At 42.0% G+C, this 21,102-nt stretch overlaps 1 protein-coding gene across 1 annotated transcript; it reads right to left on the reverse strand.

Annotated features, from left to right (window-relative positions):
- Positions 1 to 749: 749 nt before the first annotated feature.
- On the reverse strand, positions 750 to 17,642 carry dkk2 (dickkopf WNT signaling pathway inhibitor 2). The gene is made up of 4 exons (XM_033623388.2): positions 17,072 to 17,642; positions 5,217 to 5,367; positions 4,128 to 4,259; positions 750 to 2,870 (listed from the first exon to the last, which is right to left on the reverse strand). The coding sequence occupies exons 1-4, from the start codon at positions 17,273 to 17,275 to the stop codon at positions 2,620 to 2,622; spliced, it is 738 nt and encodes a 245-aa protein (XP_033479279.2). The 5' UTR covers positions 17,276 to 17,642; the 3' UTR covers positions 750 to 2,619.
- Between the last annotated feature and the right edge of the window lie 3,460 nt (positions 17,643 to 21,102).

Below are 21,102 nucleotides of genomic sequence, written 5' to 3' on the forward strand. Positions count from 1 at the left end.
AAACAACATGTTAGTAGCAGTTTGAAGATTTATATTACAAAAATAATTTCTTCCAGACTTGTAGCTGCACCAGAACATTCCCAAACACTACAAATAACTTTTCTAACAAATGGAGTTCACTCTACATGGAGTGCAGCTTACACATATTAGCCTTAAACCGAACATTTACCTTCATCTGATATTCATTTCATTCATTCATTTTCCGTAACCGCTTATGCTGTTGGGGTCACAGGGGGCTGGAGCCTATCCCAGCTGACATTGGGTGAGAGGTGGGGTACACCCTGGACAGGTCACCAGACTATCACAGGGCTGACACATAGAGACAGACAACCATTCACACTCACATTCACACCTACAGGGAAATTTAGAGTCACCAGTTAACACGCATGTCTTTGGACTGGGAGGAAGCTGGAGTACGTGGAGAAAACCCACGCTGACACAGGGAGAACATGCAAACTCCACCCTGAATTCAGACCAGGAACCCTCTTACTGTGAGGCAACAATGCTAACCACTGCACCACTTAGCTGCCCATTTCTGTTGCTGCATATATGACGTCAACTAGGCATCACGTGAATCAAAATTTCTTTCTGAGTTGATGTTCTAACTTAAGGGAATGATTTCGTAGTCAGGAACTAATTTTCCCAAATGTTCTTTCACCACATGAATGCGTTTTAGCTTTACCACCTGTCTCCCATTACGTAAACTCATGTAACATAAAAAGCAATAACCAGTCCTGTGTAACCAGTGATACAAAATACATTCTTTTATTCATTCATCACTGTAAATACACAAAACAAATCAATGCAAAGTATCAACACAAACAATATTTAGTGGGATATAAATCTTGACACCATTTACACACCATTTACACAAACTATTTTGGAACTTAATGTGCTTGCCTCTCATTTTGGAAATATCCTTCCGATGCATCCAGTCTGTAATATCAGTCAGATCTATCTATGTCGTTCCCCCTCTGCCTATACACACAACTTTTATCATTTCAGCTACATTATTTCGACTCTATCCAGCTGTGCTCGTCCTATTTCATCCCTCATTAATCTGCTCACCTAGATCATTTTTGCTGTAACGTTTAAGATTCATATTTTATTATATGTACATGATATACATGGGTTCTTAAATACATTTTCATTGTTTCCAGTCTATTTACAATATAAGAGCTTATTGATATTTTAAATGGTTACAAAATATGTGTAGTTGATGCTCTAAAAACATTAAAGCAAAAAGAGGCAAATGAGATATTATATTGACTATGCAGGTAACAAGTGGTTGTTTAAGAAGTTGTATCAGGAGGGAAAAAAGCATCGCTTCAACTCCAGTACAACAAAACTGCACAGGATTTCATGAGAACAAATGATGCAGTCATAGCTGAAAAAATAAACAGGGCTGTGTGCCATCAACGAAATGTTGATTCAAATTGCATTTCTCTTCTAAACATCAGGTTTATGGAGCATTTTTGCAACTCTAATCAATCTTTTCACGTCTTCATTCCTACTGGCTTTGCAAATGGAAAAAAACTGCACTTCCATGGTATGCTTGAATCCTGTTCATGTGATTGGAAAAGCAGAAACATTCTCTGGTCTGGTATCGGGACCACTAAGTCTGCAGCGCAGCACTACCTCAGTGCAAACCGTTTTAACCCACACAGTTGTATCGCAATAGATTGCAGCTGTATCTGACAGATCAAACGAGCTCTCCACAACGGACACAATACTTTATCTCTCTTCTTGTGGCTGAAAATGGGGCGAGGAGCTAATGTCCCAGATGAAACTCATCACTCTGATGTAAATATTCTTTCATTCTTTGGTTTAAGAGTATTACGCTTCGCACTGAAGTCTCAGGATGCTGTTACACAAGTCGAGCTCCGGAGTGAACAGTGTATGCAATTAGTTCCTCATATGATATGACTGGTATTTTGTGGGTCTGGACATTGTTACTGGTCGTGAATGTCTTGCATAGCAACAGCTGAATTCCTTAAAACAAACAGCAAGAAGAGTGAGATATTGAAATTTGAGACAACAGGTAACAAATTATGGCTGATCCAGAAAAAGTCTTAGAGCTGCTGTGATCCACGAAACAAAGGACATCACACAACAGATCTTTGACTCTGGAGTTTGGTAAAGAGTGCAGTAAAAATATGGCTTGTCTGCAAAGAGTCTATCGGTCTTATTATAAGTTGAAGCCTGATGAGAGACTGCTACGTCTGTTACCTCCATCTAAGAAAAGTTCCACGTCTATCACAGCATCTACTGGCTAACTTTGTGGCTCCCTGAATGTCATGAGAACGTGTAAAAAGTTTGTCTGTGAGCAAACACACCAGCTCCTTAATCTCACAAAACCATGAAGTGTGTGTGCATGTGTGTGACGGTGCATGTTTGTATGTGGGTGCAGGGATGGACCACTCACAGCAAACACATAAAAGCAATCCCATTCACTCTCTGCACACCGAATAGCGAGCTTGGACCCACTCAGTCTTTTCTGTCTCTTGTTAGTCTTTGTCTTTTACTCCTTTTCAATACAGCCACAAACCATCTTTTAAAAATCTTTCCCTGGCAGATGGAGACGGAGGCCTCTATATGCCGACAGCAGCTGCCCCCGCTTCAGATCTTCTGGCACATGTGGAGCCTGGACTTGGATGAAGAGGTGGCGTCTTTCCACACCTTGCAGGAAAGGCCCTTGGCACAGTCACAGCGCTGGAAGATTTCCAAGCCGTGAGAGCCTTTCTTCCTCTGCTTGGTGCACACCTCTCCCTGCCTCAACACCGGCTTGCAGATTTTGGTCCAGAAATGGCGGGCGCAGCAGTAGCCCTCCGAGCAATCGGAGGAGCGCAGGCAAGGGTCACCTTCGTGCCCTAACAGAGGAAGACGAGAAACAGCGTTGATCAGCGGTGAACAATCCATCTACAAACAGTATATCAACTTGACATACGTCTGCTGAGAAAAACAGAAACAAATGCTTTATCAGAGACATAAAAGACCTGCATGAAATAATAAATCATCTCTGCGCTTTGCTGTATAGCGCTTAAGTTAAATAAAGCACAGGAAATGTACGATTATTGTTCATTAAGCTGTTATGTTTTCCATACGGATAGGTTTATGCAACCCTCTCTTCACGTCTCAGTTCAGTTTGCATTATGTGTGGCCATGTCAGAGACTAAAGAAAAGCATAAGCCTTCAACATAAATCAAGCAAACAATTTGCTTATTCTGTATTATTAACCATATTGTCCCATCTGGTCTGAGTCTGATATCCTTGGCAGGGTCTTAGCATTGCTCTTATGAATGCATAATTAGTATAATTTAGTCATGCAGGGTTTTTTTGTTTTCAGAAACACTTTTAAATGTGGATCACCTCTTGCCAAAAGCGTCATCATTCAAACCAGTCGCCCTGCACTGCTGACAAAACCACACTTTGCTGATTAGTGATTTCATTTTGAAGTTCCAAGCATCAGCATGATGGACTGCTAAGCCTGACTGCCTGTTCATTGCTTTCACACCACCGATTCCTCTTGGTGGATTTCTCTCAAGCAGCAACTTGCACGAGGCCATTATAATGTAACAATGATGAAGGAGAGGGAGTGAGTCAAGCACAAATAAAAGTGAATGGCCTTATTTATAGCAGCTTCACATTGATTTTAGCATCCCAGCCTGCCGTCCTAAGGGTGCATTCAGAGTTGAGTAATTTAAGTGTCTCATTAAACGTATTGCTTTATGGATAGGCCCTTACGTTGGCTTGAATCAGGTGACACGAGCGCTAAGCAGGGGGCTCAGACAGTTATTAGCTATAATCATGCCAGCTTGCATTCTGTGGTTTTCACTTGTGTATCACTGTCAATGAAAGTGTTTGTATGGCTTTATGTAGGTGCAGAAACAGCGGGGGCATTGTGGTTTCTTCGAGGCTCCCCATGCTGTGCTTTGGGCTCACAGACACTGACATTTGAGCAGCGGGGTAATTATCAACATAGTTTGTGGACTGGCATCACCCATGAACTCTGTAGGACACGCAGACGGTGAACAACAGAAAGATTCAGCCATCGACGGCAGAAAAGATGACGGTGTTCAGGCTTTCCATTGGATATGTTTCAAACATAAATCAGATATAGGTCTCACCTTTAACAGAATGCTTAGCATGTGCCTTCCCACTCTTCCTCCAGCTGTGGTCTTTGGTGGAGAGTTTGTTATGCTCGTCTAAAGCCGAGATGTGAGGTGAGAGCACGCTCTCAGAGATAGGGACACAAATAACTGCAGGCAGAAAAGGAGGGGAAAAAAGAAAGGTCAGAGAAGACAGCTCTGCTAACTTTGTCAAGAAATTACATGAGAGATATTTCAACCTAGCAGCATGATTGCTAAATTAGGCTTTAAAGGCAACCCAATCACCAGCAAAGCCATGGATATGTTACATTAGCACATTATTATGTAGCACATACATTGATACAGTTATGGTGGTTAACATGTGGTTAGGTTTAGGCACAAAAAACACTTGGTTATGTTTAAGAAAAGATCATGTTTTGCCTTAAAATACCCCACACTGGTGGGGCACAATCCAGGCAGGAAAAGCAGCCATGTCTTGGGAAAAAACAACCACTTTTTGTGCCTACGAAGCAGCTGGAAACACAGCAATGACTCACTAAATTTTAACCAGTTTGGTTGTTTGTTGATCCTGAAAACTGGTCTGCAGCTTGGCAGGCATCTCAACCAGATGACAAAGTCAGCTCATATACTACATCACTTTAGAAACGTTGATATGATACACATGAAACGTATTGGTGGTTTGCAGAAACATACAGTGCCAACATTTTCCTCTGGCGACTAGGCTGTGTCAGGAGAACTAACTGCAGCTCTGCTGGTCAGCTGCGTCAATGAAGAGCGATTTTATGTCCTTCAAAATTTCTAATGGATGAAACAAAACCTTCCAAAATGTTACCACTGATTCCCAACTTCTGGGCATCAACTGAATACAGTTATCAACTCAAATTCAGGTCTCTGTCTCAAAGCATGTGCTCAACATTATTTAAATGTACTGGCTCCCTCTCCAAGTCTCTGGGCTATATACCATGGTACTGCTTGTTCTGTGACCTGGAACGAGTCACTTTTTCCAGAATATCTGCATAAGACAAGAAATCGAATTTCGGAATCGTACCCTGCAGTCACAACAAAACCGAAACTGACGTGCAGTGAAATTGTGTGTCGAGCACGTACAGTTACTGCAGCGGTTCCCAGGACAGCACATGGCATCTCGATGGCAGCGCTTCTTCCTCCTGCGGCAGGTGAGGCACCGAGAGGGAGCCTGTTGAGGGCTGTGGCAGTAGCTTCCCACGCTGCACTCCTTGTCGTTGCTGCATGGATACACCTGCAGAGGAAAAATATGTGTTTAGTCAATCGGTTTATTTGGTTTATCACAGAACTCACATTTTGCAAGCACATATTTATCTTAAGAGAAGTTTAATGAAGCTCTTCTGAATTTAAAAACACTTTGTGGGAATATGTGGTACCTGGCATGACTTATCGTGGATGAGGTGGCATTCTCAACCCAGCTACAGTGAGAATCAAGCTCTTACGTGAATTGATACCAATGTGGTTGCAGTTGCATTGCCTACCTGCTCAGATTATGTCAAAGGTGCGTGTCACAAGGTGGTTTATTTTTGTGGCTTTACAATGCCAAGCATGAGCAGCTCTTACTCAAAGCTTAGTTATCCTAGTGAATAAGAAAATGCTGCCTCTGACATATTTGCCTACGGGTGATAAAACAATATGAAACACACATACACATATGCCTTTGGTATAAGTAACAAATTCCCTTGGTTACATCATTCAGACTGACCACTATGACTATGGCCCGTAACCACATTGATTCAGTCAAACTCTGCAGTTGGGCAGTGGCTTATTTTTGGAATGGAGAAACCATTGTGTTTCTCTTTTGCGAAATGAATTTGATTATATGGGGCATATACTATTTGATGGTGGTGTGCGATCGCCCACACAGGGACTGCAGCTATGTTGACAACATTTTAACCAGATTACCATTCTCCCATTGTTTAGAAGAAGGCCCATTGTGGATACAGCAAACCCTGAGTTACCCCAACCCAACACAGTAACTGCATTCCATCTAATTCCACTCCATGAGCCACTGTTGCACCATGCACCTCAGGTCGCAATATTAAAATTGCTGTGGTTAACAACCAGCATGAAACCCATGTTATGCTCAGTTTAGAAGCCTTTGGAGAGACTCTTCCCCAAGAAAGTCAGAGGGCCCAATCAGAATTTGGGTTGGACCAAATACGGGACCAGAGGAAGACCCAACTAGAACTTAAATGCAATCCATCATGTAAGAAAATTGCACATTTTACTTTAATGGCATTACGTTTTGTAGAGAAGGGGGCTGAAAAACGAAGCCAACATGACAAGTGCCAAAAACTGCAGTTAGCTGAATGGCTGGCCAAAGCTGGATCCAGAAGCAAGTCAATCCCCGTAGACCCTCATGTTAAAATGCACAACATTACAGCAGATGTAAACATGTTTACAGCCTGGTACAAAAACAGTTTTGGTCTCTAAAGCTAATCTTAACATTTTTGACAACTGTACAGAGAATGATTTTTTTTTTTATAACTAACCCATTTACATTTTATTAAGGCTAAAAGTATGCTTCTCTGTCAGATCCACCCTTTACTCCTCCACATCGCCAGCCTCTTGCCCAAATATTCCCAGCTGGCATTTGTGTGCGCAGCCCATATGGGTAGTAAATGGGTTGAAGAAATGGCCCTATATGGGACTGTCCATGGGATCCATATTGGTCCAATGTCTATTGCCCACATTGATGGTTTTACCCAAGTGGGCCCCACATGGTTATGCTAGGGCTACCTGGGTACCACATGGGTATAGGCCCAAAATGGGTATCTTATCTTGGGCCCACTTGGGAAAATCCACAATTGGAGTGGGGCTAATATGGAACCCATGAACAATCCCATATAGGGCCCATTTTTCAGCCCATTTACTACCCACATGGGCCCCAGATACAAATGTCTAGATGGCTAGATGGTCACTTCTGGCTCCAAAGAACCAATTGTTGACATCCCGGTAGCTATGTCCATTATTTTTACAGTCTATAGAAGGCAGTCAATCTAAGAAAATGTAATGAGAGGCTATTTTATTAGTATTTGTGTAGTTCATATTCATCGCTGTTTCAAGAGAGACATATTACATCCTATGCTGAGGGACACCTGGTAACAGAAGCTTTGACCATCCCAATCTTTTTGTATCTAATCAAAGGTTTACTGGCTCTTTACTTTTTGTTAAGTGTTCGAGAGCTACAAGTTGTATAAGCAATTCTTGACCTTTCTGGCCTTGTCTACTCAAGCACTCAAAGGAGCTGCATGTGTCTCTGTTTCTGTGTTAAAGAGTAAGGTGTCACAAAAACATGTAATTGAGACCGAGCCATGGGATTCAGGCCTCTGCTCTCGGTTCCCAGTAAACATGGAGAGTAAACATGTCTGTCAGTATAGAGGAAATACTGCTTGTTTACTGTGTGCTAAGGGTGAGAACTGCGACCATTGTGTTGCTTGACTGCCTCTACAAGTAATGGCAACTGAACTTCTTGTCTCCATCTTTTGGCTGAACAGCTTTGGGACCCATATGGAAATGTTAACCTGAATATTGCAATAAAGCTAAACTTTTAAAGACAAGTCTGCTCTTTGAGAATTCACCTCTAAACTGCTACCACACACTATCACTGGTCGTTGAAACAGACAGTTCTGTTAGTTGTACAAATGTAATTTTTGATGTTTTGGACATCAGTGAATGAATGAATAATCTTGTGGTCTTGTTCTTTGGTGCTTTATTGTGTTATAGTTGATGTCTTGATCTGCTCTGTCTGTATTTTATTGTTGGGTTCTGAGTTTGTGTTACACTGTCATGTTATTGAGTTTTATGTATTTACGCCCATCTAGGGACGGGCTTTGCCAATTATCTTACACTATAAATGTTGTAATGTGTGGCATCATTTTGTGCTACATACTGTACAAATAAACATTAGATAAATACTGAATAAAGCCAGAGGCCATTCACTTTAGGTGGTGGCAGAAGTCTCAGAAAAAAAAATTACCCCAAACTCTATGCATGGCCAGATACCTTTGGGGGGTAAGTGGGGAAATATGTTAGTTGTTTGCTTTGGGTGAACTGACTACAATCTGTGGTCCCTCTGCGTCCAATTTTAGAGGACAACATGTTGTAGGGATTAACATGTCTCTCACTGGTGTGGTCATTTGTTTCGGGTCCCAGACAATAGAGCTATTAGAATTTCCAAACCAAGAGAAACCACTTCAGCTTCTCTCAATTTCTCTCAGTGTTCAGAGGCTTAATGAGTCTACGGACATAATTGAGGGGTAATTACTGTAGCTAATCATACTCCTTCATAGTCAATTTGGCATTGTTTTTGCTTTAGTATTTCTCGTGTTTACACTGAGAGGTTGAGACATATTCTGTTGTCCAGAAAAGCACATGGAGAACCTTAAAGTCTTTTCCGTAAGTGCACTGAAATGACCACCTTAACAAACATAACATCCACTCTCTGCAGCACCGAGAAGTACAATTAAAGACAAGCTCACTTTTTCCATAACAAGTTTGTGCACCAATGGGAAGGTTTCCTGGAAGTTGATATAATTCCCTACACATGCAAGTCCTGTCCCCGTTAGAACTGGAGCAGGAGCAACAGAGTTTGTTGTAAATTGTTTCCCAATTCAAATGAATTCCTTGGTCAAATGAAATAATGTCATCTGCACTGAGCTCATCAAGGGAGAGGAACATTTAAGAGACATAAAACAGGTTAGGTCACTGTGTTTCTCCAGGTATTTAAGGTATTTTTATTACTATGGATGGATGTTTGCGCAATAAAACACCTTATCAAATAGGCAGATCAGTAAAAATGAGCAGGATATGGATTCTGGCTATGTAAATTATGTCCAGTGTAGACCGACATTAGAACAACATGTTTGGCTGGCACACCACCACCACCGGCACCACAACCACATTTAGCTGGCACTGCACTGACAGATCTGATTTAGTGTGGCTTACCACTGACAAACATGGAACAATAAACATGAGAAAGAACAAGAAAGAGGTTAAATCAGAGTAAAATCATTATAGCCACAATAAATAGCAAGCTGAGGAATAAAGGTCAGCGGAGAAGGGGGCTACCCTGCCCTAAACGAATGGGCAAAAATGAATGCACACCACATGTTGAAATGAACTCTCAACAATATCAATATTTCAGCACATTAGAAGTTGTTGCTCGACGTGCTTGTGCTTCAGAAAGTGAATAAGATTAAACTCACTGGACAGATGCCATGCTGACTTTCTCAGGCTGGAAACACATGGAGGCAATGATACAGGCGCAGGAAAAATGAGCAGAAATATTAAACCGAATCCATCATGGTGACAGATTCCCATAGTGCAGATGCTTAATGTGCTGATGAAAGTAACAAAGCCCTGATGTTTGATGGATTCTAAATATTTCTTAATTACTACTGCGTTCAAAGCTGCTCTCAAAGGCCTTGTTTCAAAGGGGACACTCCACCAGTTGCGCACATGAAGAAAAGTTACTCATCGTTTTTCAGCAGTTGTACGTATATTATGTTCTGTGGTTGTGGAGAAGCGTTATAAAACCTGGGCAAATAACATTGATGATGTCACTGAGGTTATTTGGCTGTTTGGAGAATTCTTCTAACAGAGAGCTTACATATTAAAAAAAAAACCTGGAGACTTGAAAGACAGGCGTTTGCCAGGCAGGTAAGTTCTATTATTGTATAGATGTCATTGCGTTGCATTATGGGAAGTGTAGGATCCAGTATTTTGACCATTATTTTTTAAGCTCTCCCTCGTAAGTCCCTGTATTTAAAACTTTAGGGAATTGTTATATGAAATTACAGGAGTAGCCTTCAATATGGGCTCCTCTTTCACACAAAAATAAATATCAGTAATAATAATAATAATAATCATCATCATCCTAAAGGAATAGTTTGACGTTTTGGCTGTCCTGAAGAGAAAAAGATGAGAAAATTGATACCACTCTCATGTTTGTGCATTAAGGATGGAACTAGAGCCAGGAGCCAATTAGCCTAGCTTAGCATAACGACTGGAGGCAGCCAAGCAAACAGCTGGCCTGGCTATGTCCTCAAAAAACATGCCCAACAGCACCTCCAAGGCTGGGAAATATGGAGAAAACCAAATATAACTTTTTTATTATTTACTTTATATTATTTTATTTTTACCAGATACCTTGATACTGGTATTGCCACGATATTGTAAGGTTGACTATGGGTGCTTTCACCAAATATTTACACAGTGAGATTTTTGATAAATAATGATCAGTAATGTCGATATAATGATTAGGTGGGTGAAGGCAAATAACAGAAAATTACATCACATTACTGTAATGGAGCCGTTTAAAACCAGGAAAAGACAACACTGAAGATAGCTATGACAAATCCAAAATCTAAGAGGAAATCTAGTCTCATATCACTATAATATTCTCCCATAAATTTAAATGAGTGAAGTGAATCTAGGCTGCTGCAGTGGGGGCTACAAAAAACAAAAAAAATGCAACAGCCTGCAGCAATAAGTTGACACAGAATCAGCTTTTGGAGAAATGCAACTCGACCTAAACAGCAATCAGACTAGAAGGTGCCTCCAGACTACGGGAGCAAGTAGGCTCATACGTCGACAAACTTCCTCCACTCCCCCCAAAAATGGGCCATGTAAGTAACACTTACACACAGCCACACAACCCTGCGGCTAATCGTGGCAACACCTGATTTGGGGTGAATAAAGCTCATTAGCTCAATAATGACTGTAATGTTTTTGTCCTTTGCTTAATCTATTGATAAATGGAAATATCAAGACATGAATTTCTGGGCTCAGAGGAAGTTTGTGTAACTATATCTTGGTGGTGTCACTGTGACGGCAAGAGTCACAGCTCCTTCCATTTATGTTTTGGTGTTCAGATTAAACAAACAGGAAATAACAGGTTCATTAGTGAACTGTGGTTGCTGTCTTTTTGAACATTGGAAAAGACATGCTAGCTCTCTATGCTAAGCTAAGCTAATTCTAAGACTGAGGCATTCAAGAAGTGTCAACCTTCTCATCAAATTCTCAACAAGAATGTAAAACTCAAAAATCCATTTAACAAGTTTTCAATTGCTTTTAACCACATCTCACACTCTTCCGCAGCTGGTAGACTTTGCTCCACTGAGAAAGACTATTAGAATTTAAGCTACGATTTTTCTTGGCAAACTGCTACTTCCAAAGTCGACACTGAACTTTCAACCTTATCAGGGGGCCTATTTTTGTGTCAGCTGCTCTATCAGAGAAACATGTTCATTGCCATGGACTATTGGTATAATTACAGCTGAGGAGGGAAATATGCTGGAAATATGGTCTGAAGAGAAGTTCAAGAAAGTGCAGTGGGAGTTTTTTTCCCCTGACATGAAAAATGTGCTGTTATCTAAATATGAAGACAAATGGGCCCGGCCACGTGCAGTCATACTTCATACTACCTGCTCTGATTCCTGTCTGTCTCCCTGGCCAGCAGGCTTGGATCGATTACAGTGCAAAGTGCATACGGATGGGGGTGGGGAGCAGGGTAGAAGAAGAAGTAGAAGAAGAAGAAGCACGGGGCTCACCTCTTCCATCACAGCTCAAACCGCAAGACAGCCCTTTGAAACCCAATGATACAAGGCCGACCCCCAAATCACGACTGATAATCTCGCCTTATCTTGTCATGTTTTAAAATGCCTCATTCGCAACTTCTGAGGGATGGGGCTTCATTTGGATGCATCGCATTTATCTCACATCTTTTTTTTCCTGTCGCTCCCTTATTTTCCCCTCGACAGCCTCCGCACATAAAAGCGCAGCCTTGGATCCTGCGCAGGAAGTGGGTTGAAAACTGTGTACTCTCCAGCCTCTCTTGGTATGCTGGTGAGACGATAAAGGAAGAGACAGACAGAGAGCCATAAGGGAAGCCCCCGGCTCTGTCTCGTGCTACTCTCGTGCTGGTAAAGCGCTGTGGCTTTGAAGAGGAACCTTAAATGTGCAGGAACAACAATCTACAAGGGATTTACTGCCGGATACACAGGGCTTTGAAACCCCCCCCATCCCCCGGTCTTTGGGTCCCTTATTTACCTCTATAGAGTCATTCCAAAGCACTGATATAATTCGATGGAAGTGCCCTGTAATGCACAGAAATAACAAAGTAAAGCTCTTCTCCTTGGTTTGTGTCTGAGGGTTTAAGATTTGGGGACTGTACGAAAAGTATTGGGATGGTGAGAGATGTCAAACCTTAACTGAACAAACAAAAAAAAACAGTAAAGGCCCTTTTCTGGCGTTATTAATGCCTTCTTTGAACTCTATCATTAACTCAAACTGCAACGCCCTTCGCACAACAATCCAAAATAATTTAACAGCTTTAAATAGGGGGATTTTTACGTTACAGAATTCCCTCCCAAATACAACAACGTCACCTGTTTCACCAAATGCCACAAAACTACGTGTCACAACAATTATGACAGGAGCAACTGAGGAAGTAAGGTTATTATAAAGCGACACAGTTCACGTCGAGAGGAGGTCAAGTTGGACGGATGGGTCAAAAAACATAGGACTTTGATGTGTGAGAGTATTGGTCATTTCCTGTTTCCACCGGACTGTTCCTTGGGGGTTTTTTGTTTGTTTTTTCCAAACATGACCATGATCATTCCCTCGCCTTAATCACGAGTTTATTGTTGTAACCATGAGGACAAAGGTCCTCGAACCTCAACAACCTGCAAGTTGACACAATAAGCACATTGCGAAAGACTGCTTCCTTCTCTCGCTCTTTACACTATGTCCATTGCTCTCAGCGTCAGTTATTGTCACAGATGGTTTTACATTGGAGTTAGCTGATGGGCTGTTGTATCTCATTAAGAGGCTGAAGGCTTAAGCGTTGATAACATACGCAGACATATTTGACACCCTGGTAATGAGAACGGGCTGTTTTTGTTTTATTCAATGTTCATTATGTTCATTGAAAGAATCTTGGATATAATTTACTTTTACCTCTTAATTCAACCCACAATTTGTTATATTTTAGCAGTACAGTGAAAGCAACAGAATTTTCATTTTCAAGGTCATCGCATCACATACTTTGCCTCATATCGCACTGCCTTACTTCAGCCAAAAGAACAATCACAATACCCTACCCCCTTTCTGACTCCCTCTCCCACCCTATTCATTTTCATACAGTCCCTTACTGTCTGCAATAGAGACACTGCCTCAGTAAAAACAGCAGTTCATACTCGCAGTTCTTCCATTGTTTTTGTCTGAGTCAGATCTTATCTAAAGGACCTCTCCACATACTTGGTACCCATCCACACTTCTTGGGCTCTGTGTCGTGATTGCACTTGACCTTCAGAAATCAGGCATGTAACCTGAAACTGTGAATGGTGTTAATGAGTGGCAGGGGCCTTACAGAGTCAAATAAACGATGTCACTGAATAAACAAACTTCATATGCCCTGAAAGCACAGACAGCCGGTATCAGATAACATAGGGATGGCTGCACACAAATCACTCGTACAAATCATGTCTTCAAACACACAGCTTGGCGTCTTTCATCACTCAAAACACATGTGTTTATGGGCATGTCCCTTTGAATGCAAAGTCTCCAAAAACTAGACCTTCCTTAAGTTAAGTATACATCCTGGGTTGATCTTATTCATCGGACACGAAGAGAGGCACACAGTCAGCGTGTATGACTGCTCCCTTCAAAGGCTATCAAAGGAAAGAGGAAAAGCTCTTGATGGTAATCTGGGAGGTGTGCTCCTCTCAAAGGTGTAATCCTGTGGAATGAGAGGTGCAAGGGTCTCCTCTCTCATTAACAGGTCCAATTTCAGTGAAGGAGGTTTCCACAGGAGACCCCTAACGGCTCCAGTGCAGGGCCCTCACAGCGCCCAGGGGACCCACAGACTGGAAAGGCCACAAGACAAGAGAAGCACAAACTGAGCCGAGCACTAACAAGCAGTCACACCTCTTTTCTCAGCTCATTAGGATCACTAAGCGTTCATTTTGGGTTAGAGAGGGGGTGAGAAAGAGAAAGGACGTGGCTCTACTTTTATAGGCCGAGCCCTCAGAGATCGCTTGTTAAAGTAATCTCTGTGTTGAATTAAATAAAGCAACTAGTTAGGGCGGACTGACCGGCCGCTGAAGTTTTACAGACACGTACCGCATGAATGCCGCCACGCTGTCAGTTCCCTTGTGGGTTCAGAGGTTACAGTGGTGAGCACTGCCTGCCCATGCTATCCATTTCTGTTGGTTCCCTTCCAAGGAGCCAACTGTGCCACCCACGAGTGTCGGCTGTCAAGGTCTAAGAGGCGTACATTTTGGTTTTGTCGGTTTCACTCCAGTCAGTCTGGTGGGAAGAGGGTGAGACAACGGGGGAAACTCTCAGCCATTTGCCCCGGCTGAACGCCAAGGGATAGCCAAAACCTGACCCTGGTTTGAGTGTGATTAATGTAACTCTTATCGCCAAACGTTGTCAGCAGCTACAGGAAATAAAAGCACATTAAGCTGTCAAATAACCCAGAGGCTTTGAGCAGCGTTTCTAATCTGATGGATAAAACACCAAATTACACCCTTGTTTCCTGCTGCTGCGGCTCGTCTCCACGGGGCGCCTGGACTCTCTCCCTTGATAATTTGCTACATTTGAAAGTAAGCCACTGAGGGCGATTTTAAGGAGATTTCTTGTAACTGTAATCTTTAACTGTGAGAAACAGAGCTGCTTCACACCATGGAGAAATGTTCTGTGTTGGACTAAGGTAGGCAAAAAAGAAGAGTTTTAAAAATGACCGTGGTGGTGAATTATTGAGATTCTCACTCACAAAACTGGCAATGCTCACAATCGCTCACATCCTGAACCTACTGCAGATTCTTCAGAGGTGTTAAAAATCTGCCAACGATTCCTCACCAACTGTAACAAACTCAACAGCATGACGTCTTGACCATAAATCTTCGTATAGGAAATCAGCTCTGAGGTTTTCCTAACATGCAGATGCCAGAGGAGAATTTGAGTTGATGCATGCCCATTTTTTTCCAAACTTACACCCAAGCCTTAATCAGCAGTAATTCACTCCACGAATGCAGACGGAGGTGAAAATATTTTGGGGTGCCTGGTGTGAACCACTTCAGAGAGAAAATGACTCAGTAACGTGCTGTTTTGTGCTCTGCAACCTGTTTCAAGGCATTTATTATAATCAAAAAATCCAAGGTAGAGTAATTGCAGTTGTACACTCCTTGTGATCACTCCGAGACTAAATATATGCCACACTTTGCCATTACAGCCTCATGAAGAGAGCAGACTTGTTATCTTTGATTTATTCTGCTCATAAATGGCCACTGTATGATGAGATGCAGAAGGTCAGTGCAGTTTGCCTGCCAGCGTCAAGCCGCATATCTGGCTGAAGCTGAGCTGCGGCTGTTACTTTACAACTCTGGAAAACCTCCTGGCAGCCAGCACACACACACACACATACACACACACACACACCTACCCCCTCCTGCCATAATGTTATTAGCAATCTTCATTTGGACACACTACACCATGACATTTACTTTTTTACTGACAGTATGGTGGTCTCTGCACACATCATATTGTTTCCCCCCAGTCCACTCTTCCAAACCGCTCCACATTATTGCAATGGCAAAGATGTAAGCAGGCGTTCAAATTGAGGTCTGGCAGGGTTGCTTGAGGTTGGATCTCCATACTCCGCAGAGGAGAGAAAGTGGCTTTTCTGTAATTTCTGCTGCCTGAGCTGGATGTCAGAGCACTGCTCTCAGCACTATGCACTTCACAGATATCCAACACTGTCCCTGCTGCTGCAAGTGATATTACAGACAGCTGAGCAGGCCAAATGTAAACATAAGTCGGTGTTAAATCTAGAGGGCAAGGAGGGAAAAACTGCTGTAGAAGTAAGGACAAGAGTAATCAGCTGTTTCAGTGAGCTGGTGAGCAGCGTCTGTCTGCTGTGAAGGACGTGATGGAGATGTGGCAGTGCCATCTGCTGCTCAAAAAGATACTCTGAGTTCAATATAATCCTGCATGTGTAATTAAAACCTAGTGGTAATCTCTCCAGGAGATGATGGTCTGCTGGCTTCGTCAGATTTTTTCTGTTTGACTGATGTGTCATGTTTTTTTTGCCACATCAGTATCAGTTTTCCTCTTCATGAAAAATAAATCATCAGAAATAATTTGGTATAAGGGGAACTTTGCTTTCCTGGCCAAGCTCTAATTCCTCACTTTATAAAATCACTCATAATGTTCACAACTTCTTTTTTTATATATATATATTTACCAGAATGAAACCATGCCAAATCTTTAACATTTTTTGATCTCACAGCTCGCTGTCAAACTACAGTAACATGTGGCACTTTGTTGAAACAGCAGGAATTGATAACTCTTTGAGTGGGTATTAAGTGGTCGGTAAGAGTATCCCTCAGAGGCCCCACAGTAAGAATCTCATAATCCCAGCAAGCGTCTGGACCACTTTAATGACACTAAGACCCAGACAGAAAATTACCCCAAGTGTTAACTTTTTCTCACATTTCTGCTGGCATTAATGATTTACTGTGAAAGTGCGCTGCACCCGACTGTGGCGTCAGGTCTGAAAGGCAATTAGGGTTTATGAGGGGTCCAATCCCTGCAATTTCCAATAACGATTCACACGTGAGAGAGCTCTTTCAAGGCGTAGGGCTATTTTACGTGTACACCTCAGGATACTCCACAGGCGCAGTTTGGTGCGGAGACGTGCCGCACAATTACGCACGCTTATCCGTATCAAAGGCACGCTCATAATGTGATTTAAATGAAGAAAAAGTGTTATTCCTTACCATATGAGAATAACACCACTTTTGGAATCGACAAGTTATTATTACCACTAATTCCACTGGCTCATAATCCCCCTACCCAATTTCAGGCTGTGCGTAAATGCAGGTCTGGCATACCCATACATCCCCACATTATTAAATGAATAAAATTACCTGCGCGAGGATGTTATATTTCTTGGTGATCCCGGCGTGGACAGTGGCTGTGCGGTTTGTAGCGGGTGTAGTTGTCTCTTCCGAGAGAGCTGGTTTGATTAAGTTCGCCTTCGGGCGCGCCTCTGGTATCTGGGATGTCCCCGTCTTCAGTGTAGCGACGAGAAACATCACAACACAGCATCTATTCCAAGTTAAGATGGGCATCCTTAAAAAAATATTGAAATATCAAAAAGAAAAAGAAAAACTCTTGTACAATCTGAACTTTCAGCCTCAAAAATGAAGTTTCTCAGTAAGAGGTGTGCGCCCTGTCAGTGTCCATGCGTCACGCTCGCCCGTCTGCAATACAGAGAGGAGTGACGAGGCCAAGTTTTTGTTCCTGAAAATCAGATATTTAGAAGAATGACTGCCATCGACACAGTTATCTGAGGAAAAAGGAAAAACAGAGAGAGCCCAGTGTAGAAGGGAAACAATGGAGAAATGAATCTGTTAAAATGCTGATGCTCTGCAGGATCAGAGAGAAACTTGACAAGAGGGTTCCTCTGTGTCTCTGTCTGGCTGTGAGTGAGCACTTAGTCCTGCAGCCGGGTGTTTTATGATCTCGGATACTTTCTTTTTATAGGATTCTAATGAGTTTGCTTCCTCCGCCCCTATTCACAACTGACAAAGAATGAAACTGATCTGTGTGCGGCACTGCTGCTTGCACATTGTCGTCTCGACACCGGCACCAGGAGCCCCGTTGGGAAAAAGCTATAAAATTATACACTGTGTATTTTAACTGGGCGCTTGACCCTTTTTACTGCAAGGCGGTTGGGCGCGTAGGAAACGGAAAAAACAGTCAGACCTGAGCTGCTTTAAAGCGGGTTTGTAGGGAAGGTGGAAGGTTTTCCGTGATCACATTAATGGATTTGTGTTTCTAGGGAATTGTTACCTGTGTGCGTAAAAATGAAAAATCTAAATGTCACACTCAGGCTATCTCAAAAGCAAAACGCCCCATTATTTAGAAGCATGTCCCTGAAACGATGTCCTGACTAATATGAAATGTAAATAAGCAGGAGGCGGTTCAGGGTCCATTTAACCAGCATTCCAGAATAAAAAAAACTATCTGATAACCATTGTTTTCCCTCTGGAAAGGCATCCCTCATGATGCAAGGAATGCCAATGGTGATAAAGTTAGTGATATAAGTATTATAGAGACTCCTTTGTTTGATTCTTAGTATCAGGATAAGTTATATTCATGTTGGTTAGATAATAGGCCGACATGTGGAGGTACAATGAGCTCTTTCAGTTTCAGGCAGGTAAAGCCTATGATTTTGGGAGAATAATGCATGTACAGGGACACACTGGAGATAATTCATTTTGGTGATGTTATCAGGTTTTAAACTCCAAATTTTTGCAAATGTATGCCTTCAGCTGCCTTTGTTGTTGTGAAAGGTGTGACTTCAAATATTGCCGAAACATCCATCAAATGTGTTGTCAGTGAATTAACACCATGACTCCTTTCCACTGAAAATGGAAAGTATGATGCACAAATAGAAACCACAGTGGATGAAGATCAAGCACAAAGTCATCTTATCAATGTGAAAAAATAAGCAGCCGGTCATCAAAACCATCTTTCCCACAATGGCTTTATGACTCTATGCCTATTAATGCTTTAGTCTTCACACAAGTTGGAACTATCTATTCAAGGCGGGAAGCAGGGATGAAACCAGTATACCGGTAAAGGCTTCTGACCTCAAAAGCGATCCATCACAGGCTCCAATTCAAAGTGTCAAGTTCTTTTGTTGGAGACAATGAACAACCAACTGAACTGGGGAGTGGGAGGAAGTATTGGACTTGTTTGATGTAACTGTAGAGGTGATACTTTTTTAGCCACCTTTGTCACCCGAGTACACAGTGATTTACCTTGAAAGACTGCCATCAGACAGTTGCTTTCTGCTGAAGTACATTTTCAAATAAATCATCCATTTTCACAGCAAAAGCTACCTGCAGGATGTTAAGTTTTGGTGTGTCAGAGGACAAGGTATCCTACAGTTCACATGATATCTTAAGAAAATGCAAATACAACAATTTGTATGTTATCTAATGAATTAGCACTTCACAAATGACTTTACAAACTTAACAAAAAGTTAGGCAGTTAATGTTAAGTTATGTAGATTGGGTTTAGGAAAAGAACAGGCTGGTCTTGTGCACCGTTGGTATGTATACCTATAGAAAGAAATGCACCACAATTCTTATATCCCTGTAATTCTGAGACAGGAATTCATGTATAACTAACATAATCGGGGAGGCTGTGTGACCAATGTGCAGATGTAGGTAATAGTGAAAGTCCACATAAGTAGGCAGGTTGAGGTGAAGGATGAGTCAAACAAACACAGGACTTTGCTCTAGGAGACTGGTGTTTGGGACTATGTGAAACCAAGTGAACTTTGAGTTATTTCAACTACGAAAAATCATTCCAGTCTCACTCCCAAGTCGTCGAAAACTGGTGCTTGGTCAGGGACTTCTGGTGTCGGACAGGAACAAAAACAGCTGTCCATTCACGTCGGCATGATACGTGGCCAGTTGCCATTATTGTTTAATGGCACCCAGCGGCGTCAGGGGGGAACCCAGCGGGACAACGATGAAAGTTAATGCGGCAGAAGTCCAAGTGGGGCGGATGTGAGGGGTGGCTTTCAGGTGGGAGGCCAGTGTTCACTTCCATTATGATTGTAAAGCCAAACCTGTTCTTTTTTCCTAAACCCAACCGCGTGTCTGTTGGCTAAACGTAACCATGTGTGTTTGTTGTTGAAGGAAAGACATGTCAATCCACAGTGATGTACCAATGTAATGTGTTTATTTTGAAATACACTGTATGTAAACTGTACATTTTCTTTGAAAATGGAAGATGGACAACGCCTGTAACAGGCTGAAGTCGACCAACGCACCCAGGGTAGCTTGCACGTCATATTTTGACATGGAAAGTCCATGACAAACGTCAATATGTGACGTGGTCAGAGTGAGAATGTGTTGTAAAAATGCACGCACAACAGTTTCTATGATATCTGAATTAGCACCCATGAATGACGTTACGTCTTTAATGTTAAGGTCCAAAATTAACGTATAGTTACGGAGGTTAGGTTTAGGAAAAGAAACATGGCAAAGACATACCATAAAATGACTAAAAGTTCACTCAAAGTTCACACAGCTCTGAACATGTGAGTTGAGGGGAAAGTCTGGGGTTTTGTGACTCATCCACCACGCCAACCTGCCTCTTGACAAGACAGCTGCTTCCTTGTTTACTCCCATCAGCGCATTGGTTATGTGATCACAGCCTTTCAATATGGGTGAATTTGGGTGCATTATTGTTTGTAGTAAAACATACAAACAGTTTGTGAGAATGGCCTGGTTATTTGGATTTACGTCATCACCATATTTCTTTTCAATGTATCCTCAAACAACAGTTATATCTTACGAAAATGCACAACTAATACTTAGTATGATATCTCACAAAATAGCACTCTAAGAATGACGTGATGTACAGTAGGTCTTCTTAAGGTAGAGTTGGGTACTTTACATAAAGTTACGCAGGTTAGGTTTAGAAGAAGAAACATGTTTATGCATCTTTCTGTTCAGGTGTCATAAAATTACATAGATTAGGTTTTGGCAAGTAAAAATAAGTAGGTTAGGTTTAGGAAAAGAAATATAATGACAACATACCTTGAAATAACTCAAAGTTCACTTGGTTTCACACGGTCCCAAACACCAGTCTGCTGGGGCAAAGTCCTGTGTTGTTTGACCCAGCCACCACCCCAACCTGCCCCTGTACACAGACTTTCGCTGTTTATACTTCTTCCTTCTTTAGTCTTGTCAGCGCATTGTTCATGTGATCGCAATCTTCCGGATTATGTGGGTTATACACAATCACTGGTGTATGTGGGGTTTATACAAACTGTGGTGCATTACCTTTAGTATACGTACAAACAGTGCATGAGAACAGCTTGCAGAAAAGAGGCTGACTGCTCAACTGATTACTGCCAGTGTGAATATTTCAT

This window comes from Epinephelus lanceolatus, chromosome 3, assembly GCF_041903045.1.
Source record: "Epinephelus lanceolatus isolate andai-2023 chromosome 3, ASM4190304v1, whole genome shotgun sequence".
In the NCBI taxonomy this organism is placed as follows: domain Eukaryota; kingdom Metazoa; phylum Chordata; class Actinopteri; order Perciformes; family Serranidae; genus Epinephelus; species Epinephelus lanceolatus.